General features: G+C 36.8%; 1 protein-coding gene across 1 annotated transcript; it reads right to left on the bottom strand.

Annotated features, from left to right (window-relative positions):
- Window positions 1-1,768: 1,768 nt before the first annotated feature.
- LOC123566469 (asparagine--tRNA ligase, cytoplasmic-like) lies at window positions 1,769-24,286 on the bottom strand. Its single transcript, XM_053549813.1, has 12 exons — window positions 24,149-24,286; window positions 23,191-23,280; window positions 22,376-22,525; window positions 20,542-20,628; window positions 11,624-11,767; window positions 10,894-11,049; window positions 8,960-9,081; window positions 7,359-7,494; window positions 6,919-7,032; window positions 4,674-4,805; window positions 4,308-4,439; window positions 1,769-3,619 (listed from the first exon to the last, which is right to left on the bottom strand). Exons 1-12 carry the CDS (start codon window positions 24,269-24,271, stop codon window positions 3,488-3,490), a joined length of 1,518 nt encoding a protein of 505 aa, XP_053405788.1. The 5' UTR covers window positions 24,272-24,286; the 3' UTR covers window positions 1,769-3,487.
- Between the last annotated feature and the right edge of the window lie 1,554 nt (window positions 24,287-25,840).

Below are 25,840 nucleotides of genomic sequence, written 5' to 3'. Positions count from 1 at the left end.
TTTAATCAACAAAATCTTTATAAAGCATTGTTTTTTGCACTCGCACAATTAAACGCAGTGTCAAAGACGTAACCCCAAACACAATCGTCTCTGGTGTATTGGACAATTTGATTCGCTTTCACACTTCTCGCGAAAATCTCACAAGTACCTGAAGTAGGCGGAGCTTAAATTATGCTATCGGCGTGGGTTTGTGTATTCAACACTCATTTTGACACCGTGCAAATTGTCCAGGTAGCTGTAATTAGCGTGTGCGGATCAAAGAAAACCGGGCGACTTGAATTTCGCTTTGAGGTTAGGTTTTAGCTAAATTTGAAGTTTAAAAGCGACTATTTCGCTGAAGTCGCCCACTCACGAGAGCCCTGCATTCTGACCAATTCTAATGAGTTTCAAACTTAAACTGTGGACTCTTAGAGTGTTAACAAGATTTTCCTTTGATCTGGCCTAGAGACCTAGTTTTTGACCCCACATGACCCAGTTTTCAATTTGACCTAGAGATCATTAAGACAAACATTCTGACCAAGTTTAATAAAGATTGAGCCACAACTGTGGCCTCTAGTGTTCACAAGCTTTTCCTTTGATCTGGCCTAGTGACCTAGTTTTTGATTCCACATGACCCAGTTTCGAACTTGACCTAGCGATCATCAAGACAAACATTCTGACCAAATTTCATAAAGATTGAGTTACAACTGTGGCCTCTAGAGTGTTCACAAGCTTTTCCTTTGATTTGACCTGGTGACCTAGTTTTTGACCCCACATGACCCAGATTCGAATTTGACCTAGAGATCATCAAGACAAACATTCTGACCAAGTTTCATAAAGATCGAGTCAAAACTGTGGCCTCTAGGGTGTTCACAAGCTTTTCCTTTGATTTGACCAAGTGACTTAAGTTTTTGACCCTATATGACCTAGATTTGAACTTGACCTAGTGGTCATCAAGACAAACATTCTGACCTTAAATTGTGGTTTCTAGAGTGTTAACAAGATTTTCCTTTGATCTGGCCTAGTGACCTAGTTTTGACCCAACATGACCCGGTTTTGAACTTGACCTAGAGATCATCAAGACAAACATTCTGACCAAGCTTCATAAAGATTGATTCACAACTGTGGCCTCTAGAGTGTTCACAAGCTTTTCCTTTCATTTGACCTAGTGACCTAGTTTTTGACCCCACATGACACAGATTCGAACTTGACCTAGAGATCATCAAGACAAACATTCTGACCAAGCGACCAAGCTTCATAAAGACTGAGTCACAACTGTGGCCTCTTAAGTGTTCACAAGCTTTTCCTATGATCTGGCCTACTGACCTAGTTTTTGACACCACATGACCCAGTTTCGAAATTGACCTAGAGATCATCAAGAAAAACATTCTGACCAAGTTTCATGAAAATTGGGTCACAACTGTGGCCTCTAGAGTGTTCACAAGGCAAATGTTGACGGACGACGCACGCCGGACAATGACCGGTCACAATGAGCACTTCGTGCTCAGGTGAGCTAAAAACTGTATGAACTAAACTGGGTGTGACTTAAGTTGAGTTACTGTAGTTGAGCTATGGGTTTAAGTCTTGCAGGCAACAAATCATGCTGGTCATTTGTGCAAAGTTGTTTCTCAACCCCACAAGAGTTCTTGCTCAAACACTATTTTCAAACCATATATACACACACATAAACATGTCAAGATGATTTCCTTTGGAAAAACATTTTTAAGCGTAAATTTCCTAATGGGTTGAAGGTCATTAAGGGAGCTAACAAATTGAGCATAACAAAGAGTATTTTGAAGAGTTTATTTCTATATTAAGTGCATTCATTTTCTTCACAATAGTGGCAATCAAATAGTTTAAATAACTTCACAGATATAAAAAAAACAATTTAATTAAATTAGTAAATAAAAAATATCATTATTTAAGTTTCTTCCTACATATATTCAACACAAACACATTAAAGCAAGATTTGCACATTACTTCAATAAACTTTGTAAAATTCATTTCACTTTAACTATTTCTAAACAGGTTAGATACATCACTGTCAAATTGTTCAATATATGTTACAATGTCTAGGAAATATCAAAAACTCACAAATGACTAAATAACCTGTCAATAACTGTTCTAACTTCCCTGTTAAAATCATCATTTAATCATTCCTTATAATACTCTAAACAAATAAATGCAACAGTATTCTTGGAGAGTCTTGGTTCAAGTTTCATTGAACATACTATTCCTCATTTATAATGATATGGAAGTTGGAACATGCCCAGCTACATCTTTCCCTACATTGTTTTCTTAAATATATTTATGTTAACTAGTGTTAGATTCAATGATGTCAAATTAAAAAAGTGACACGATTAAAATGTTTGGCAGGAATATTGCGTTGCTCATTGCCTGGAAGTATGTGTTCAATGGAGGTAAGCTATAACTGTGTAATAACAGGAGAGAAAGGGTTCCTATGCTGTGTTAGACTAAAGAAACTACCTGGTATGCCCGGAAGAAAACAATATACCAGTGTCATGGGAGGTTCAAATTGGCAAGCAGAGTATCATTGATGACTTGCAGCGCAAGAGCTCCTAGATATAGATCTGTGCATTACAGTTCAGTGTTAATTTTATCAACACCACAGGAATATTACATGAACAGTCTTTTATTTATTCACAGAAAGGTTGCAGTAAATACATTTAAATGTGAAAATCATTGCACCTCTTGTAATTGCAAATTGTATTGACTATTTCTGATTATGACAATGACATAACAACGTTGGGCTGCTTTAACAGCAGTGATGGTGCCTTCCAAATGATAATTACTGTTAATGTTCTAATCTATCATATTTCCAAAACATGACCAGAAAGTAAGATTTCAGAGCAGTTTTCCTGGTATTTTTTAAACACCCAACATACATAAAGAATTTGTCATTGCTCTATCGCTGTTTCAAGTAAAAAAAAATCTTTATCATTAACAACTGCAAATGGTAATGCCATTCAGCACGTTCATAAATTAAAAATAAAGACATGTATACAAATAAATATGAAAAAAGTTTGTATTTAAGCGCACATTGATTTGCAAACAAACATACATTATAGCACTGATCTGTGTCCCATACACCAAATGTCCAGGTTCCCCTTTTACAGTACTGATGTACCAGTATTTACATACTGTAGACTGGATAGAAGTCATCAATGCTTATATTATATTTATGCTAAAGTTTGTCACTTGAGAGACCCTCAGTTCATATATCTGTAATATTAATCAATATAACCTCAAAAACTATTCTTTTATGCCAAAGATGTGAAATATTAATATTGCGAAAAAAGGTGGTAGACCACTAAATTGTAGAACCAGAGTGATGAAAATAGTATTTCGACACCAAGGTGGCTGATCGTCAAATTGGCGAATAGAAGCAAGAAAATAATATCCAAGCCACATTTATGTATAGATTGTTCCATTCAGGACTGTTCTTTTTCTGTACAGTATAGGTTCCCCTGTCTGATACCCGTGTTGTTCAAGGTTTACATCTCTCAACAAAACGTGGGTACAGACAAACCTCACGAATGTGATACCGGTTGAGAATCCAACAGATGAACCTTTCCAAGCCGAGACCATACCCTCCATGTGGGCAACTGCCATATTTTCTCTGTAATATAAATGAGTGATGCTATCTACATGCTAAACTGGAGTTAACTGAAACTCTTAAAATATTTTAGAAATTCTCACATTCACTAAAGCTAAAATTCTGAGTCTGTAAATCAATGTTTCATTAAAAATGCGTATCAATATTATAAATGATTTTATTAGGTAAAAGTCTTTGAGTGCAATACTGCCGTTGCTCATTTTCAGGCAAACCAATGAAACGCCCCTCGCTCAAAACATAGATTTTTCCGATCAAGAAGTGGACTTGGACAATTCATGTGGTCCTAGATATTTCTTTAAATTTTCTTTGCTTAGATTGCCCAAAACCCTGGATAACTCGAGAATTCTTCTTACGTCCATGGGACTTCGAGTGTTCTTTTTGTTTTGTTGTGTTTAATGTCACACCCACACAGTTTAGGTCATATGGTGACTTTCCAGTTTTGATGGTGGAGGAAGACCCCAGGTGCCCCTCTGTGCATTATTCCATCACGGGTGGGCACTTGGTGAGAACCACTGACCTTCCGTGAGCCGGCTTGATGGCTTCCTCACATGAACAATTCAATGCCCCAAGTGAGGTTCAAACCCACACCGGTGATCTGAAGTCGGAGACCTTAACCGCTCAGCCTTAGAGGCCCCTTGAGTGTTCAGTGTTTTATTTGGGTATTAATGTCTTTAAATGGGACACAACTGACCTGATCGGTATACCAATAGTAGTTTGTAGGATCAATCCCCTCGCGTTTAAACCCCTCCATCAGTTCATCATATTGCCATATCCTCATAGACCCTCCAACTATTTCACCAACATTGGGCATCAACAAATCAACCTGAAAAGCATCAACCAGTTCAAAACCAGACATACATTATAGAAAGTTAAGACAAATGCAGTTGTTGAACATTGACCCTAGCATAAATTTTATGTAAATAAAGGCAAGACAATTCTATTTTCTTAAGAACATGATGTAAATTTGTGTTTATTTGAAAAACATGTATAAGATCTTATATCAATGTCCAGAAAAATAAAACTCATTCTTTCAGAGTTTAATTTGTGAAGAGATTACCGATTCAGTGAGTCGCCTGTCATCTTTGCACCTTTTCATGTAGAAGGACTTTATTTCTGTCGGGAACTTACACAGCAATATTGGCTCGTTGATCATGTCTGTCATTTTTCTTTCCGGAGCTTCTGGTATATCCTGATTAGTATAAAATAATGCATCAATCTCTTTGTACATAAAACAATCCCAAACCATTGGCATTTAACAGGCCGGGGAGTAAGTTTCAAATGAAAATCTACTTTCTAAATATCTTTTTTCCAACAGACTTATATAAGGAAATTCTAGCAACTAAAAACCTGAAATCAAAACCAGTCCTGAACAAGGCAGTCTGAAAGACAGCTAAATCCCCCACCACTGCTATGGATAGTGAAAGGGTAAACCTCTGATTTTAGCTGTGACCTTGACCTTGAACTGACATGGCTGACTCATGAATTCTGCATAACGTCTTGATGAGGTGATCATTTGACCCAAGTTTCATGAAAATCCTTCAAGGGGTTTAGGAGATCTACAGAGTGGATACCAAATGGAAGGCTCAAACCTTCGACCCTTAGCTGTGACCTTGACCTTGAGCTGGCATGGTTGACTCATAATTTCTGCACATCGTTCTGATGAGGTAATCATTTGACCCAAGTTTTATAAAATTCCTTCAAGGGGTTTAGGAGATATAGAGCGGACACGAAATGGAAGGCTCAAACCTTTGACCTTCAGTTGTGACCTTGACTTTGAGCCGACATGGCTGATTCATAAGTTCTGCACATCACCTTGATGAGGTGATCGTTTGACCAAGTTTGATGAAAATCCTTCAAAAGGTTTAAGAGATATAGAGCGGACACAAAATGGAAGGCTCAAACCTTTGACCCTAAGTTGTGACCTTGACCTTGAGCCAGCATGACTGACTCATGGGTTCTGCACATCGTCTTGATGAGGTGATCATTTGACCCAAGTTTTATAAAATTCCTTCAAGGGGTTTAAGAGATATAGAGCGGACACAAAATGGAAGGCTCAAACCTTTGACCTAGAGTTGTGACCTTGACCTTGAGCCAGCATGGCTGACTCATGGGTTCTGCACATCATCTTGATGAGGTGATCATTTGACCCAAGTTTTATAAAATTCCTTCAAGGGGTTTAGGAGATATAGAGCGGACACAAAATGGCAGGCTCAAACCTTCGACCTTGAGTTGTGACCTTGACCTTGAACCGACAAGGCTGACTCATGGGTTCTGCACATCGTCTTGATGAGGTGATCATTTGACCCAAGTTTCATGAAAATCCTTCAAGGGGTTTAGGAGATATGGACCGGACACGATTTTGTTACGGACGGAAGGACGCAGACCATTCCTATAATCCCTCCGCCACGGCGGGGGATTAAAAACCCTAGGTCTGATTTAAGTAACTTACGGATATTATTTACTCATTCAGATACTTTTCACAAACTGGTTACTGCAACAAAAAGCAATAAATTTCTAGGCAAATCAATGTTCTTTTTTATTACATTTGAAAAGAGGTCAAAATACGCATCACATTTAATGTTGATAGAGTTCATGAAGTTTCTATCAAATTCATTGCGTGTTCAAATATTTTTGAATACTTTCATATACTGTTTGTACAAAGAGCATTTTACAATTAGTCAGCTGCCCATGATTCATTTGGTTAATCTCGTATGGACGGACAGGACAATCACAATATGCCTCCCGCATCAGTAGATGTCGGGGGCATAAAAAAGAATATGAAGCACAGCACTATTGTCTCATTGATCATGTAGGTAATTTTTACTGATCTCACTAAAACTGGACTGCCTACATGGCAGAAGGGTTAAGGTCACTGTTCAATTCAAATCACTTGCTCATCACCATTGTCAATCTTATCATGCTTGACTGACACCCAGTAAATTTATCCGCTGTAACAACTGTCCAGTTTTTTAATGACCTTTTTTCAGCTCAAGGTCACTCTGATCTTCACCCCAAAATGCCAAGGCATTCTCCAGTCATTAACCCTTACCTTGCTAAGTTTCTGTAACGAACTTATCCATCTTTCAATTTGGACAGTACCATTAACTGTTGATAGGGATGCATACCAAAAATATACTGACTGAATGGTGAACAGTGTAGATCATGATCTACACTAGTCATAAAGGCAGAATCAATCATGTCCAGCATGGTAAGTGTTAATCAGAAACTGTAATGTCTACAACTGAAAAACTGACAGTTTAACATAATGACTTTTTCTCTGAAGAATGGAAAAGAACACTTACATCCCCAAATTCATAGAAACTTCCATCATCTTTTGTTATATTATTTTCTTTTAAGAATACCAATGCATCAGTGTATGCCATTCTCCTAAATGGTTTCTTTGGAGGCTGGAAGTTCTACAAAATAAAAAAAAAATAATTCTTTGTCTGTCTATGTTGGATTAATTACAATTTTGTAACTGGTTATCAACAATAAACTGAGTAAATCAAGATATGGAGCACCAAAAACATCATTTATGTAAAATTGCCAGAAAGGGTCTTTGCCGAAGTAATACTGCAGTGCTAGTTAAGACAAATCAATGAAGACTGGAAGATTATTAATGAGATTTCTTAATCCTATTTCATTCCTAACATTTCTTTTAGTTTCTAAGTCTGTACTGCTTCATACTTATTTTTCTATTTTATATGAATATATACTGTATAAACCATTTTCTCTAACTTACTGGGTTCAGCTCCTTGACTATATGACCATATGGTGTTTTCAATACTCTGTCAACTACATCACAGACCAAGTCCTCAAGACGATCCAGTAAATCTTCAAATGACATGAATGCACATTCTGCTTCTATATGGGTATACCTTTGTAAAGAAATAGAACAATGTGGTAAGGTCTAGATACTGAATTATATGCATCTTCATCTAAATAATTAGATGTACCGTAAAGAAGTGTGTACTGGGAACTAAAATAATATATATGAGCTGTGCCATGGGAAAACCAACATAGTGGCTTTGCGACCAGCATGGATCCAGACCAGCCTGCGCATCTGCGCAGTCTGGTCAGGATCCATGCTGTTCGCTAACAGTTTCTCTAATAGCAATAAGCTTTGAAAGCGGACAGCATGGATCCTGACCAGACTGCGCGGATGCGCAGGCTGGTCTGGATCCATGCTGGTCGCAAAGCCACTATGTTGGTTTTTCCATGGAACGGCTCATATGTACCATAGAAATGTGTTAGCTGGAGGAATACAGCAAATATAAACAAAAAAATCTTAAGATGCTTTGGAAGCATAGAACACAACCATGTTAAACAATAGCAAGTTCAGACAGATTGTAATCTGCGACACCACTCATGCCACCTTGCACCAGCTTGGGCGGAACTCTTCTTTAAATCAATGGAAAATTACTGTATTGACATACTGATATAAGACCAGACTGGGTTTAATGCCATACCAACATAATGATAGGCCATATGGTGACATTCCATCTTGTTTTTGGTAGATGAAGACCCTATGACTGAGGTGCTACCCCGTGTATTACTTCACACATGGGGGCAACTGGGTAGAACCATCAACCTTCCTTATTAAAGCCAGCTGGATGGCTTCCCTACATGAATGAAGGAACTGATAATTATGGCATGTTGTTTATGCAAAGTAGCAAATTTCATTTAAGCAGTGTTCATTCCAGATTTTTTTTTAAGTGGGGTTAAAGGGCCTCATTAGTGGCAAAAACTTGTGGACATTTGAAAAAAACATGGGTCACGAAAGAATAACTGTTTTACCCGTAATGAAAAACTGTATTTCTAACACTTTTGTTACATGTAGCTCAACGTATCACTTTTGCTCTTCTTAAAACATAATATTCTTATCGTTACCGAAACCTAACCAAGAAAAGTCTGACACTGGCGATTGGGTAATTTAGCAGTCTCAGACAAGTCATCTTTCTTTGGACTTTGTTCTCCATCGTCAGCTGTTTTTGGATGTTTTGAGAAAAACATAAAACTGGATTTCTTTTTTCTCCGAATCGCGACTGTGCTTTTTTTTTTGTTCACCACTGCATAGCAAAATTGAAAGCTGTCTGTTGTTAGGCGACCAGAGACTGGCTACTGTTTTTACATCAATCAATGAAATGGCGCGTTACGTCACAGGAAGAGTCGTATTCAATTCACAGCGTTTACGGCTAATCAAATTTGTTTTCTGAAAATGTGTGCGCCCAATGGGCGCTATAGGGCGAACATTTATGTGCCATAACAGTAAAATATGTGTCAATGGCCTATGCCACGGCCTGGAATGAACACTGTTAAGTAAGGAAATTATCTGGAACTTACTCTGCTAAATGTCTCCTTGTACGGGATTGTTCAGCCCTGTATGAACTAGCTATACAGAACACATCTCCCATGGATGGCAAGCAGGTCTCAAGGTACAATTGTGAAGACTGTGTCAAAAATGCCTGTAAAATATAGTTAAAACCGTTATTAACAATAAACTCTACTGAGCAGACACCATGATTTAAAACGGTTACAAACAAGAGCTGTCGGAGGACAGCAACGCTCGACTATTCAACAGCCTTGTCGACTGAATGAATACGAAGTCGAAAAAGGGACATAATTTAGTAAAAAAGCAAAATAGGGTTATGGAACCTGCATAGTGCTTATCAGCTCATGACAGTGGACAAGTGTGTGAAGTTTCAATCCATTCCCATTAGTGGGTAATGAGATACCAGCTTACATATAGGAATTTAACCAAAAACTCCTAAGTTGAAAAAGGGGCATAATTTTGTAAAATGCGAAGTTGAGTTATTGACCCTTTGCATTGCACGTCATATCATGACAGTGAACAAGTGTGTGAAATTTCAATCCTTTCCCATTAGTGGATACTGAGATACCAGCTTACATACAAAAACTTAACCCAAAATTTCTATGTTGAAAAAGGGGCATAATTTTGAAAAAAAGCAAAATAAAATTATGGGACCTGCTTTGTGCATGTCAGATCATGACAGTGAATAAGTGTGTGAAGTTTCAATCCATTCCGTGAGATACCAGCTTACATACAAAACCTTAACCAAAAAATTCTAAGTCGAAAAAGGGGCATAATTTTGTAAAAAAGCAAAATAGAGTTATGGAACCTGTGCAATGTAAGTCAGTTTATCACTGTAAATAAGTGTGTGAAGTTTCAATCAATTCCCACATGTGGTTACTCAGATACCAGCTTACATACAAAACCTTAACCAAAAATTTCTAAGTCGAAAAAGGGGCATAATTTTGTAAAAAAGCATAATAGAGTTATGGAACCTGTGCAGTGTAGGTCAGTTTATCACAGTGAAGAAGTGTGTGAAGTTTCAATCCATTCCCACAAGTGGTTGCTGAGATATCAGCTTACATACAAAAACTTAACCAAATCGGGACGCGGACGCGGACGTATGGGCGAGTCCAATAGCTCTACTATTCTATGAAAAGTCGAGCTAAAAAGGCAAATCTGTTATGAATCTAACATTAATTACATTATTTAAGCAACCAACAGGCTTGAAAGAATTCCTTTTGTCTGTCCAGTTGGATTGTAGACTGTGTTCATCTTTTTTGTACAGTTAATTCTAAATAAATGATGTATCACCTTAAGACTGATCATAAATGTGACATGAGCTAGAAATCTTTGGAATAAAGACTGATCATAAATGTGACACGAGCTAGAAATCTTTGGAATAAAGACTGATCATAAATGTGACACGAGCTAGAAATGTTTGGAATAAAGACTAATCATAAATGTGACACGAGCTAGAAATCTTTGGAATAAAGACTGATCATAAATGTGACACGAGCTAGAAATCTTTGGAATAAAGACTGATCATAAATGTGACACGAGCTAGAAATCTTTGGAATAAAGCTCAAGTGCCCATATAAATATTTAACTATCCAATATTTCACGTATCTGTAGCAGCCACTTAATTTCAGACATTACCAGCTTTTTTTCGAGCTGTATCGTTATGTGCAGAGCAAACAAGAAGCATAAAATAAATATCCCTATCTCGATATCTCCAAGAAAACATTTTTCGCACTTTTTATAAATTTTCAAATCTCAACGGCATATGATTCATGTTTTGCAAACCAATCTGAATTATGGCTTTGCAGAAAAGAAATGTGGCTCCCCATACCTATGACCTGACAAAACATAACCCTACTAGTTTTGGGGGAGCAGCCCTGACCTATGTTTAAGTCAAACTGACAGAATATCCCCCACATATGGGTAGACATAATGTAATACTAACCTCTTCACCAAAATACTTAAGTTTAAATAGGGTAGAACCTCCTTCTACTTGTGTTTGCACCAAGGTGGGTGGGGTAACTTCATAATATCCCCTGTCAAAATAATGTTCCCTAAAACAGTGCATCACCACTGACCTCATCTTCAGCACCTTAGCTGTCTGAAAACCAAATGAAACATCAATAATGTGCATGCAGTTAAAATATACACAAAGTAAAGTGCTCAATATTTCAGAAAAGGTAGAAAAGTATGTACCTAGAAAGTACAATTACAGGGTTCATACAGACCACATTAGAACAAAATTCAAGTACTGGTACTTTCAAAGGACTTTTTTCAATTTTGCATGGACTGTTTTTCTTAAAAGCATGTTTTGAAATCTTACTTTGAACAACTTTTATTACCTAATCCAAAACTGGTGTACCTAATTGCAGAAATTGTACAAAGTAAATTGTCATAAAATGTGATGAAAAACAACTTCTTATCACTGCTACTGGTGTATAGAGGGATAGATGAGTGACAAAATACCATATTTTCAATTATCTTTGTAAACGGTAGAATCAAAATATTTTGTATAAACCCTAGTGTCTCAACCTTCTATGTTTCTTTATTTATGCAATATGTCGGCTTGCATGTAAATTTGCTGTTATGGATGCTAGTTTTGTGATCTCTGGATGTAAATTAGAAAATTCTCTCACTTAAGCTAAACAGACAAGTACTGCTAAAAGGAAGCTTACGTTTTCCCCTCGGATCATCATGTGTCTGTTATCAAGCTGTACATCAACATGTGCTTCCTCGTTGAGCAAGTTATCTGCCCCTCCCGCTGGTGATTCACCAACTAACTCCCAGTAATCTGCAGTCATTTCATGATTGCCCGGTGCCTACAAAAGTTTATCCATAGATTAATTAGAAACAAGAGGGTCAAAATGGCCCTATATCGCTCACCTGTTATCATTGCACTTAAGGACAAAAAGATCAAACAAGAGCACCGCCTTGCAGGTGCTGACGCTCATCTGATTTTTTTGTGTAATAGAAATATTGTCCTACCCATGATTTTCTAAGTCTAAAAAGGGCCATCATTCTTGCAAAAAGCAGGATAGAGTTATGTTTCTTGATGTACAGTGTCCACTTATGATGGTGAAAAACTGTTGCATGTTTTAAAGCAATAGCTTTGATAGTTTATGAGAAAAGTTGACTTAAACATAATACTCAACCAAGAAAATGATTTTCTAAGTCCAAAAGGGGCAATAATTATTGCAAAAAGCAGGATGGAGTTACGTTGCTTGCTGAACAGGGTCAGCTTATGATGGTGAACAAGTGTTGCAAGTTTCAAAGCAATAGCTTTGATAGTTTAAGAGAAAAAGTTGACCTAAACATAAAACTTAACCAAGAAATCTGATATTTTCTAAGTCCAAAAGGGGCCATAAATCTTGCAAAAAGCAGGACAGAGTTATGTTTCTTGCTGTACAGGGTCAACTTATGATGGTGAACAAGTGTTGCAAGTTTTAAAGCAATAGCTTTGATAGTTTAGGATAAAAGCTGACCTAAACATAAAACTTAACCAAGAAAACTGATTTTCTAAGTCCAAAAGGGGCAATAAATCTTGCAAAAAGCAGGATGGAGTTATGTTTCTTAATGTACAGGGTCTGCTTATGATGGTGAACAAGTATTCCAAGTTTCAAAGCAATAGCTTTGATAGTTTAGGAGAAAAGTTTACCTAAACATAAAACTTAACCAAGAAATCTGATATTTTCTAAGTACAAAAGGGGCCATAAATCTTGCAAAAAGCAAGATGGAGTTATGTTTCTTGCTATACAGGGTCAGCTTATGATGGTGAACAAGTATTCCAAGTTTCAAAGCAATAGCTTTGATAGTTTAGGAAAAAAGCTGACCTAAACATAAAACTTAACCAGGCAACGCCGACGCCGACAACCGCTCAAGTGATGACAACAAGAGGACCATGATGGTCCTGAATCGCTCACCTATCCCCACATGAGCCAGTGTTGAACTGAGTATGACGTCGTTATTTCTATTATTTGACAAAGTGACCTAGTTTTTCAGCACATGTGACATAGATATCATCAAGAAAAAAAATTCTGACCAATTTTCATGAAGATCCATTGAAAAATATGGCCTCTAGAGAGGTCACAAGGTTTTTCAATTATTTGACCTAATGACCTAGTTTTTGAAGGCACGTGACCCACTTTTAAACTTGACCTAGATACAGTCGAGACTGTTTTAAGAGACCGACTTTGGGAAGCAGCGAAAAAGGTCACATATGACAGGGAGTCTCTTAAAACAGTCTCACTTAACAGGATGACGCTGGTTTCATATATTTTTCCAATTAAAGTACATGAATATCGGATACTTATATATTGGCCTCTTTTAAGGTAGGAGTGGAAAATGATTAAATACTATTTCTTTATTTACATATTGATAAAATATAAATTTCAAATAATTTGCATCATTCGTATGATGTTGATAAAACAAATTTAAGCTCATGATCTGGCAAGAAAATAAAGGGGAGCAGTAAAATATAAATGTTCCATTTGAACTATTTACACACTGAGGTTTATGATATTTATATTTTTGTGTACTAATTGTTCATTGACATTTATTCGATTATTGACTGCATCTTTAATGTGTTTACTTCGTCGTTTCCTGTTAAATACCGCCATATTTTTGTTTCACCAGGAATAAAGTTAATTTATGCACCGACTCCGAATTCTTCAGTGACTTCATACGCTGGTTTTCCCTAATCGAGCAATTCAAGTGCCTTAACACGCTGTTCTAATGTCAAAACAGTTCTTTTTTATGTTTTTCATCAGCCATTTTTTGTAAACAAATAAGTTCTCGTCTCAAACAACTTCACGCGAGATGAAGAACGGTAACTCTATCGTGTAAAATCTTGCGAGGGAGCGTCTCAAAGTCGCTGAAAACGGTCTAAATATCGATTCGGGAGCCTGATTTCACAGTCGCTTGTCGCGTAAGGCAGGGGGTTGCTTAATTCAGACTCTTTTAATAGTAAATTGCGTCCGGAGCATAAAATAGGGTCGCATATGACAGGGAGTCGCTAAATTCAGGGGGTCGTTAAGGCAGTCTCGACTGTATCATCAAGGTGAACATTCTCCCCAATTTTCATGAAGATCTCGTGAAAAATATGGCCTCTAGAGAGGTCACAAGGTTTTTCTATTTTTCGACCTACTGACCTAGTTTTTGAAGGCACATGACCCAGTTACGAACCTGACCTAGATATCATCAAGCTGAACAGTCTCACCAATTTTCATGAAGATCCATAGAGAAATATGGCCTCTAGAGAGGTCACAAGGTTTTTCTATTTTTAGACCTACTGACCTAGTTTTTGACACCACGTGACCCAGTTTCAAACCTGTCCTAGATATCATCAAGATGAACCTTCTGACCAATATTCATGAAGATCTCATGAAAAATATGGCCTCTAGAGAGGTCACAAGGTTTTTCTATTTTTAGATCTACTGACCTAGTTTTTAACCCCACGTGACCCAGTTTCGAACTTGATCTAGATATCATCAAGGTTAACATTCTGACCAATTTTCATGAAGATCCATTGAAAAATATGGCCTCTAGAGAGGTCACAAGGTTTTTTCTATTTTTAGACCTACTGACCTAGTTTTTGACCGCACGTGACCCAGTTTCGAACTTGACCTAGATATCATCAAGGTGAACATTCTGACTAATTTTCATGAAGATCCATTGAGAAATATGGCCTCTAGAGAGGTCACAAGGTTTTTCTATTTTTAGACCTACTGACCTAGTTTTTGATCCCAAATGACCCAGTATCGAACTTGATCTAGATATCATCAAGGTGAACATACTGACCAATATTCATGAAGATCTCATGAAAAATATGGCCTCTAGAGAGGTCACAAGGTTTTTCTATTTTTAGATCTACTGACCTAGTTTTTACCCCCACGTGACCCAGTTTCGAACTTGACCTAGATATCATCAAGCTGAACATTCTGACCAATATTCATGAAGTTCCATTGAGAAATATGGCCTCTAGAGAGGTCACAAGGTTTTTCTATTTTTAGACCTAATGACCTAGTTTTTGACCCCACGTGACCCAGTTTCAAACTTGACCTAGATATCATCAAGGTGAACATTCTGACCAATATTCATGAAGATCTCATGAAAAATATGGCCTCTAGAGAGGTCACAAGGTTTTTCTATTTTTAGACCTACTGACCTAGTTTTTGACCCCACGTGACCCAGTTTCGAACTTGACCTAGATATCATCAAGGTGAACATTCTGACCAATATTCATGAAGATCTCATGAAAAATATGGCCTCTAGAGAGGTCACAAGGTTTTTCTATTTTTAAACCTACTGACCTAGTTTTTGACCCCACGTGACCCAGTTTTGAACTTGACCTAGATATCATCAAGGTGAACATTCTGACCAATTTTCATGAAGATCTTGTGAAATATATGGCCTCTAGAGAGGTCACAAGGTTTTTCTATTTTTAGACCTACTGACCTAGTTTTTGATGGCACGTGACCCAGTTTCGAACTTGACCTAGATATCATCAAGGTGAACATTCTGACCAATTTTCATAAAGATCCCATGAAAAATGTGACCTCTAGAGTGGTCACAAGCAAAAGTTTACGGACGCACGCACGCACGCACGGACGCCGCGCGATCACAAAAGCTCACCTTGTCACTTTGTGACAGGTGAGCTAATAACTCATCATTTTTTTTCAAAAAATCAGATGAGCTAAAAATCATAATCAAGATCAATCAAAATAATTATGAGAAAATATAGCTGAAATTTTCTTAAAGTTACTTCAAATAAAATTATTTTCAAATCAGGCCAGTAGTTTCATGCCCGAAGGATTACATCGAGTAAAATGTTGACTGATGAAGCCCAAAGGACAGGAACAACAAAGGGAAGAAATTAAAAATAAATCTAAGTCCTCAGAAAAAATATTTAAGACCAAAGGACAGGAACAACAAAGGGCAAAATTCAACCAAAAAGAAATAAAAAATTCTTACAAGGTACAGATATGTCAAAATACACCTAAAAATTGGAGGTACCATCCATGTTGTACCACAGAAAAGTGGTCTCGGTTTTTCCCTACGGCCAATAATAATACAGTTACTTAATAAGCTATTTATAGTAACATGAAAGGGAAGTAACTGAAACAAGAGGGCCATGATGGCCCTATATCGCTCACCTGTTATCATTGCACTTGAGGACAAGAAGGTCCTCAGAAAAAATACCCAAAAGTCCAAAGGACAGGAACAACAAAGTACAAGGTACAGATATGTCAAAATACACTTAAAAATTGGAGGTACCATCCATGTTGTACCACAGAAAAATGATCTCAGTTTTTCCCTACGGCCAATAATAAAAAAGTTACTAAAAATAAGCTATTTATAGTAACGTAAAAGGAAAGTAATTAAAAACAAGAGGACCATGATGGTCCTGAATCGCTCACCTGTCCCAACATGACCCAGTTTTGAACTGAGTATGACGTCGTTTTTTTTCTATTATTTGACATAGTGACCTAGTTTTTGAGCTCATGTGACCCAGTTTTGAATCTGACCTAGATATCATCAAGATGAACATTCAGACCAACTTTCATACAGATCCCATGAAAAATATGGCCTCTAGAGAGGTCACAAGGTTTTTTCATTATTTGACCTACTGACCTAGTTATTGATGGCACGTGACCCAGTTTCAAACTTGACCTAGATATCATCAAGATGAACATTCTGACCAATTTTCATGAAGATCCACTCAAAAGTATGGCCTCTAGAGAGGTCACAAGTTTTTTCTATTTTTAGACCTAATGACCTAGTTTTTGACCGCAGCTGACCCAGTTTCGAAATTGATCTAGATATCATCAAGATGAACATTCAGACCAACTTTCATACAGATCCCATGAAAAATATGGCCTCTAGAGAGGTCACAATGTTTTTTCATTATTTGACCTACTGACCTAGTTATTGATGGCAGGTGACCCAGTTTTGAACCTGACCTAGACATCATCAAGATGAACATTCTGACCAATTTTCATGAAGTTCCATTCAAAAGTATGGCCTCTAGAGAGGTCACAAGGTTTTTCTATTATTTGACCTACTGACCTAGTTTTTGAAGGCACGTGACCCAGTTTCGAACTTGACCTAGATATCATCAAGATGAACATTCTGACCAATTTTCATGAAGATCATGTGAAAAATATGGCCTCTAGAGAGGTCACAAGGTTTTTCTATTTTTAGACCTACTGACCTAGTTTTTGACCGCACGTGACCCAGTTTCGAATCTGACCTAGATATCATCAAGATGAACATTCTGACCAACTTTCATAAAGATCCCATGAAAAATATGGCTTCTAGAGAGGTCACAAGGTTTTTTTTATTATTTGACCTACTGACCTAGTTATTGACGGCACGTGACCCAGTTTCAAACATGACCTAGATATCATCAAGGTGAACATTCTGACCAATTTCATGAAGATCCATTCAAAAGTATGACCTCTACAGAGGTCACAAGGTTTTCTATTTTTAGACCTAATGACCTAGTTTTTGCCCGCAGCTGACCCAGTTTCGAACTTGACCTAGATATCATCAAGATGAATATTCAGACCAACTTTCATACAGATCCCATGAAAATTATGGCCTCTAGAGAGGTCACAAGGTTTTTCTATTATTTGACCTAATGACCTAGTTTTTGAAGGCACGTGACCCAGTTTCGAACTTGACCGAGATATCATCAAGATGAACATTCTGACCAATTTTCATGAAGATCATGTGAAAAATATGGCCTCTAGAGAGGTCACAAGGTTTTTCTATTTTTAGACCTACTGACCTAGTTTTTGACCGCACGTGACCCAGTTTCGAACTTGACCTAGATATCATCAAGATGAACATTCTGACCAACTTTCATAAAGATCCCATGAAAAATGTGACCTCTAGAGAGGTCACAAGCAAAAGTTTACGCACGGACGGACGACGGACGCTGCACGATCACAAAAGCTCACACTGTCACTTTGTGACATGTGAGCTAAAAATTATTGTAAGTGAACAAAAGAAGGATCTGACAAATAAATCTGTTGACATAAATGAAATTTCAGATCAGTATCTTCATTACCGTAGATACCCATGTATAATGCGCACCCCTGTATAATGCGCACCCCCGATCTGAGTCCAAAATCCTGGGGGAAAAAAAAAATAAATAAAAATTTTTGGTCAATTTTGAGGTGGATGGAAAACGAAAGTAGAGTTTACATCGACACCGGTAATAAATTTTATCTCCGCGGCGGAGAGCAGCATCGGTCTCACGGTACTATCGATTTTTGTTTTCTCAAAAATAAAACCAGTAAATTATTGTTATATTTGTTGTTTCACCTTTTTTAATCAACTATTTTGAATAAATAAATAGCAGCTGATTCAATATTTTGGAATGGTATCTTTCAAAATGACATGAGCTTCTCAATTCAAATTGATAACAAAAGGTGTGATAGTCTTTTTGTCACGATCATAAAGCCAGTAATTACCAGCAATTAACGTGTCACCTCGTGTCAATTATGTTGTTCACAGTTTGATCTCGACTAAAGATAATTCTCGATCTTTAATTAGTATCATAATTTTTGTGATTTGTAAACATTTCTTTCGTCAAAATACTTTTAAATTTATATGAAATTAATTTTGTTTGAAAGAAAAATAAACAATTCGATCTTTTACGGAACGTAACGGCAATCTTAGATTTTAGCGGAGACAGTAAGCGCGGGGAGTAGTTTCCCTTTACCAAAATGGCGAACATCGGTAAACAAACTTGTTTTGAAGTTGGAAAATTGTCTATACCTGTGTATTATGCGCACCCACGATTCGGGGGTGGTCCCGGGGGTAAAAAAACTGCGCATTATACATGGGTATCTACGGTAGTTACGGATATATGCCCATTTTAATTTGAAATAAAGGGAGGTAATTTTACATAAAATCAGTCCATACTTATCTACCCTGATTGGCTTAGTCCAACTAATGACAATAATGAAATTTCAAATAAGTCCTATAAGTACTTACTGATATAAATCCATTTTGATTACAATCAAGGGAGGTAATCAGATATAAAATAACTCAGAACCTACGATTGGATCTGATTTGTCATGGAATCCAAGATTTATTGTTGTTGAAGATATTTTGGAAGTTTGAACCATAAATGAAGTCTCCATATGGCTGCAAAAGCCAAAATAGCCAATTTTGGACCTTTAAGGGGCCATATCTCTGGAACCCATGATGGAATCTGACCAGTTCAAGAAAGCAACCAAGATCTTGTGGTAATAAAAGTTGTGTGCAAGTTTGGTTAAAATCAAATCATAAATGAAGCTGATATTGTGCAGACAAGGTCAAAATGCTAATTCTGGCCCTTTCAGTGGCCATAACTCTGGAACCCTTAAGGGTTTGGGCGGGTTTAAAAAAAAAAAAAAACCGAGATTTTAGGGGGACAAATTTTGTGCAAGCTGATTAAATTAAAATAAAAATGAAGCGCTTTGTGCAACAAGGTCAAAATAGCAAATTTTGGGCCTTTGGGGGCGTAACTCTGGACCCCATAGGAATCTCGCCAGTTAAAAAATGAACCAAAAATCTTTGGTGATAAAGTTGTGTGCAAGTTTGGTTAAAAAAAAAATCATAAATATGCGCTTTTGTGCAGAAAAGGTAAAATAGCTAATTTTGGGCCCCTTTCGGGGCCCCCAATTACTTGGAACCCATAAGGGAAATTTGGGCCAGTTCAAAAAGGGAAAACCCAGATCTTAGGGTGATAAATTTGTTGAATTTTTGGTTAAAATAAATTCATAAATAAACCCCCTATTTGCGAAAAAAATTGTTGACCCCAGACACCAGAGTATAGGAGGAGGGACGACTGCGAGGACACGCCCAAGGGTGTCAAAAAAGTGACAGGTGACCTAAAAAACATGCATTTAAAGTCTTATGGAATAAAAATATTTAGTTGTATTAAACCTAAAATTCCCCTCAATAAACATTTTAAAATTTGCCTAGTAGAAGCTGCAACATTTCCTGATTTGCTTCAAGGGTTTTTTGTATTTTTTGGTTATCTGGGGATATGGGGTCCATCATTTTATATGCAAAAGAGTTTCCCCTTGGGTCCTGGGGGGGCTTTGCACATTTCTTATTGTCAAGAAAAACTCAAACCAAGTCTGCTATTCATTTGCTTGTTTGTGTTCTATGGATAATGCTTTCAATGGATTTAACAGATTTTCTTACAACTTTTTTCCCTTTAGCTCTCGATATATTTTGTACCATGAATTTTCTATATATATTGAATTTTCTATATACCAATAGCTGTGTTTGCCAGGGTTTAAGATTTTTTTTTTGGTTGGGTTTAACGTCACACCGACACAATGATAGGTCATATGGCCGCTTTCCAGCTTTGATGGTGGAGGAAGACCCAAAGTGCCCCTCCGTGCATTATTTCATCACGAGCGGGCACCTGGGTAAAACCATCGACCTTTTGTAAGTCAGCTGGATGGCTTCCTCACATGAAGAATTCAACGCCCCGTTAAAATATTTATTTTTGCAAAAGAACTTTTCAGTTAATCCAATCTTAAAGAGTGTATTAAAACTTTACATAAAACTTTATTCAATTATAACTTACAGTTTTTCCTTCAGGCAGCTCCTTGATTTCTCCATATATACAGATGGCAGCTTCTGTTGCAAGAGTCAATGCCTCATATGTATGACACTGAAATATATCATGAAATGAAAACCAATCATCAAAATTTTAAAGGTATACAAGACCCAAATTTCATTTGAAAATATGAAAAATTTCTAAATATATATTTTATGTAAACATAAAATGAACACATTCATGTGTATTAAGTTATAATAAATAACAACATTACTATGCATTAGGTTTAAAACAGTACACACTTAATACATGCTTTATTTTGTTGGGTTTAACGTCACATGGTGACTTTCCAGCTTTGATGGTGGAGGAAGACCCTCAGGTGCCCCTCTGTGCATTATTTCATCACAAGCGGGTACCTGGGTAGAACCATTGACCTTCCATAAGCCAGCTGGATGCATAGCTAATGCACAGAATAAATATGAACGACCACTACAGGGTTTTTTCTAGCTAATTTGGGAACATAGCCTATACCCCCAAATTGGGAATTTTGACGGTAATTGGTTCCAAAATTGGAATATTTAGGTCCCATAGGTATAGTAAAGATGTGTTTAAGCTCTTTCTCATTCACTTGTTTCACATGTACAAACCTCTTTTAACATAACTTCCATTACAAAATTGTCCATAATTAGGTCAATGTGTGCAATTTTGATGAAATTTTTTTCAGAATGTAGCTGGGGAATTTTTTTGCACTCATTTTGGGAAAAATTCATACTTTTTGGCAGTAGAATATAGCCGAATAACGGCTATAAAAACAGCCGGAAAAAAAACCTGCACTAAAATAAACTGGATTTTTTTTTAAGAATTGACTATTATTATATGACATTCAATTGTGACTGTAACTCTGCAAACACAATTATTTAAAATACTTAGTAAAGTAAAATATATTTTAGCGGTGCCATGAAGATAATCAACATAGTAGGTTTGTCGAACAGCATGGATCCAGACCAGCCTGCGCAAAAAAAAATCCCCCCCCTCCCCCCCCCCCTTAATTCCCCCCCCCCCCCCCCCCCCCCCCCCCCCCCCCCCCCCCCTCCCCCCCCCCCCCCGTGCAGTCTGGTCAGGATCCATGCTGTTCGTTTCAAAGCCTATTGGAATTAGAGAAACTGTAGGAAACAGCAGGATCTAACCAGACTGCGCGGATGCGCAGGTGGTCTGGATCCATGTGGATCGCAAACCCACTATGTTGTTTTCCATGGCGCAGCTCTATATTTTAAAAATACTGAAGTGAAGGAAGGCATTGGCCACCTTTAACAACCCTCCAGTTACCAAAATATTTTAAAAAGTTTTAATATACATGCTCCCATTTCGTGACAAATCCACCGGCCAAACATTTTTTTAAAGTAACAACCTGAAAAGAACCACCAGCCAAGGCTTTTATTATCTAGAGCAAAAGAAATCCAATGAATTTTCCATGCACTTTCATTTATATCTATTATGGTAAAATACTTTGTGTGTGACATTTATAACACACCTAATTAATTTAAGCAATGAATGATTTAACATGTAATTAAAACAATGTCATTTCCATAATTAGGCATAATTAGCATAATAAGGAAAACGAATTTCTTCAACATTGCAAGGAAATGTCAACTTCTTGTTTGTAACATCTGCCAACACAATGAAAAAATCTTAACAGAAACTGGCTTAAAAGATGAATGTTTTGTCTCAAAATGTAATTATCTACCATCTCCAGGTAGGGAAGGGATAGACTATTTTAATTAACACCCGTGTTTGTCTGAATTTAATTTCTTGCACTTCATATAAATAAGTTGAAAACCAAATAAATCCTGTATCAACTTACCAAAGTATCTGTAAATACACACTGCAGGAATCCTGTACCATCTCTCAGTACAATAAACATGAGATTCTTTCCCTGTCTCCTTAGTCTGTGGACCCATCCATAAATCTTTACACGTACATTTCTGTTGGCTTCAGCAACTCGTATCTTAATCTGCCCATTGAGAATTATAAGATATCCTATTTTTTTTTCAACATTTCTTTTCATTTCCATACTGTAAAATCATTTAATTTTGTGGGCATGAAATTTCGTGGTTTGGATCAAAACAGCAATTTCATGGGGATATGAATTCATGGATTTCAACTTTTGAACATGAAATGAATTGGGATTTTACTTGTTCGTTGGGATTAAATTTCGTGAATTGACTCAACCACAAAAATTAGTCCCCCATGAACATTAACAATTTCACAGTATCAAAGGAGGTAACAGAGTCCTCCTTAGTTATAAAAATTATAAGCACACATAAAAGATTGTAAACTGCATTTATGTTTCGCCCATGATTTTGATGCAATCATAAAAACTAGTGTAAAATCCAACGTTACAAGGAGTTACACTAAATTGTGTATACAAATTGACAAAAGTAACAGTTAGTTGACAGAACTGTGCAAATTCAACAAGTCATCATTATTTGAATTAAAGAAATTGCAGATATCGGTGATTCGAAAGTCAAATACAGACTGTGGAATATTTTTACTGGTTAACTAATGATAATACATTTAACAGCTTTTCTCTTGTACTTGATAGATAAGGAAAGAAACTTTAAGAAAATTACACATCTCACAAACTTTTTATTCCTAAACCATTGTGCATATACATACCTCTGTAGGTTTTGGTAGGCTGGCATCTTCAGTAAGAACAATTTTCTTTGCTTCCTCAAGATTCTTCTCCCTACGCTCTGCATCCTCAGACTGTTGTAAATCAGTACAAGATCAAATATAAAGAATAAAATAGAATAGATACACCAGATAATGGTTATAGACACACCAGAATATAGACACACCAAAATATGTGGTAATCAAATTTCTGCTTGCTGGAACATGAGCATCTCAATTTTGGCATCAAGATCTGCCACCACTCCACAGCCAAAAACGACTCTTTTATTCCAGTTTATGTTCTGTATTTCAATATATAAAATAAATATTAAGTGACGGTTCTGGTGGCAGTTAACTAAACATGTTTTGGCTTCTTACTGGTAGATCTGTCAGTATAAAACACTTGGTTTGTTTTCACGTTGTTTTCCTCCCCCCCCCCCACCCCCCCACACCCCCCTCCCTCCCCACTGGAAAACTATTAAACATAGAAATGATTTGAAGCAAAATGATCCATTCATTATTAGAAAATAGGTCCTGCATTATATAACTTCCTGCCTCACAAAAACATCTGATTTTACAGTCAAGTAATTTCGCTTTTTATAGACCAAAGCTGATAGCAACATTTCCTGAAAACCTCAAAAATAAAGCAGCAATTAACCCTTACCTTGCTAAATTTTTGAAATGGACTGGTCCATCAGTCAATTTGGGCAGTATCATTTATTATTCGAAGGGGTGTTTACAGAAAAAAATTACTGGAACCTGATTAGCAAAGAAAGTGCAGAGCATGATCAGCCTGCATGGATGGGGCAGGCTGATCTTGGTCTGCACTGGTCCTAAAGGCAAAATCACTTGCTGCCAGCAGGCTAAGAAGGGTTTAATAAATATGATTTTAGCAAAATCAATTGTTCTGACAGGGAAACCATATCTAATTTTAGGTAAAGCACACCAAGCAAGATAATCTTACATCTTTTTTAGCCTTGTCCGCAGCTTTATGAACATCCCTCTGCCATACCTTCTGCCATTTCTTTAACTGCGACTTGGCAGCTACTTCAAATTTCTGAAAAAAGAGTATTATAGAAGACTGCATGAAAAATCATGCAAAACTGAATTCTGTTTTGTAAGTAAAATCCTTTCAATGACATACATTTCCTTTAACATTTACCATGCTAAATTTCTCTTATGAACTTGTCCATCTTACAATTTGGACAGTACCATTAACTGTTAAAAGGGGTGCTTACCAAAAAGATACTGACTGAATAGCGAACAGTGCAAATCATGATCAGACTCTTGGTCTGCACTGGCCACAAAGACTGAATCAATTACTGCCAGCAGGCTAAAGATTAAGTATCCTTTTGAAACTTTACTGAAAATTTTAACAACACATTTTTTCCCTTTCAGTTACTTCAGACTTGAGACAAATGTACATTATCATGTAGTTTATATAGAATGCCATTCTGACTGAAATTTTTGACCTCCCCGTCCTACCCCATTCCCACCTACCCTCACGACGGACCGTCGCCACCCTACTTACCTTCTCATCGTCATACAATCGACTACGTCTATACTAGACGATCCCCATGCGCACGCGTGATCTGCACTCACTGTCAATCAGGGCATACACTTGCACACCTCATGGTTCTACACCTAGATGGTTGGAAATGGCTCTTTTCCTGCATGTTTCATAGCCTGTAATTAGAACTACAGGAATACACATATTTTACATCATAACAAAAATAACCGGCTAAATAAGAAAGACTATTGCCTAGCAATAAACTTCCACTACTGTATGGTGTTTTAGATATACACTTAAAACCATTTGTATTTCTGTATTATCACATGATCCATTTTTAAAAAAACTACTTGTTGCAACAGAATCACTGTTGTTTTGTTGTTGTTGATAAAAAAAGCATGTACACTGCCCTTTATTAGATCTACAGTAATACTGTACTAAATTTTCATTATGAAAATATGTCTTGGAATTTTAATCAAGTAAATTCAGGATCCACTTTCTGTGACGGACAGACTTACAGACCAATGATCACTGACACACTTCTACGGGAGTCACAAAGAAAAAATTATTCATGAAAGCAGAAAATTAATAAAATTTAAATATGAAGAACTGATATAGGTCATTTCAGGTTCACCAAGTGATAGCCCACAAAAATCACATATATCAAAACAAAAAGAGGAACAGCAAATGAAAATGGGTAAGTACACATTTAAAACAAGCTAAAAATGTATATTAGTAGGCTTTACCAATACACTGTTCAATGAATATTATTCATGATAGCAACACAGAAGAGCCGATTTATCAGTTTTGGATTGCCTATTCAAATCTATATTCCTTTATTTCATAGTGAAATCGAAATAAAACATGATATTAACTGACGTGAAGAAATACCTGTTAAGACTTCAGAAGAACTTTTTTTTAAATTCGCTAAACATGTGATAACTTGACAATTAATTTCCTGTTGGATCTGTTGATTTTAAACTTGTCCCCATTAGCGGTACCATGATAACCTCTCACACAATGTCATGAGAATAAAATTTAATGAGACACTCTATGTCATGTTTAAGACTCTTCTTCAAGTATTTATTAGTTCTTTGATGAAAGCACACTTGTAAGTTTTACCTGTAGAACAGATTTGAATGGCTT

The sequence above is a fragment of the Mercenaria mercenaria genome, chromosome 8, assembly GCF_021730395.1.
Source record: "Mercenaria mercenaria strain notata chromosome 8, MADL_Memer_1, whole genome shotgun sequence".
In the NCBI taxonomy this organism is placed as follows: domain Eukaryota; kingdom Metazoa; phylum Mollusca; class Bivalvia; order Venerida; family Veneridae; genus Mercenaria; species Mercenaria mercenaria.
The sequence above is the reverse complement of the archived record's forward strand: the minus strand, read 5'-3'. Positions and strand labels throughout refer to the sequence as shown.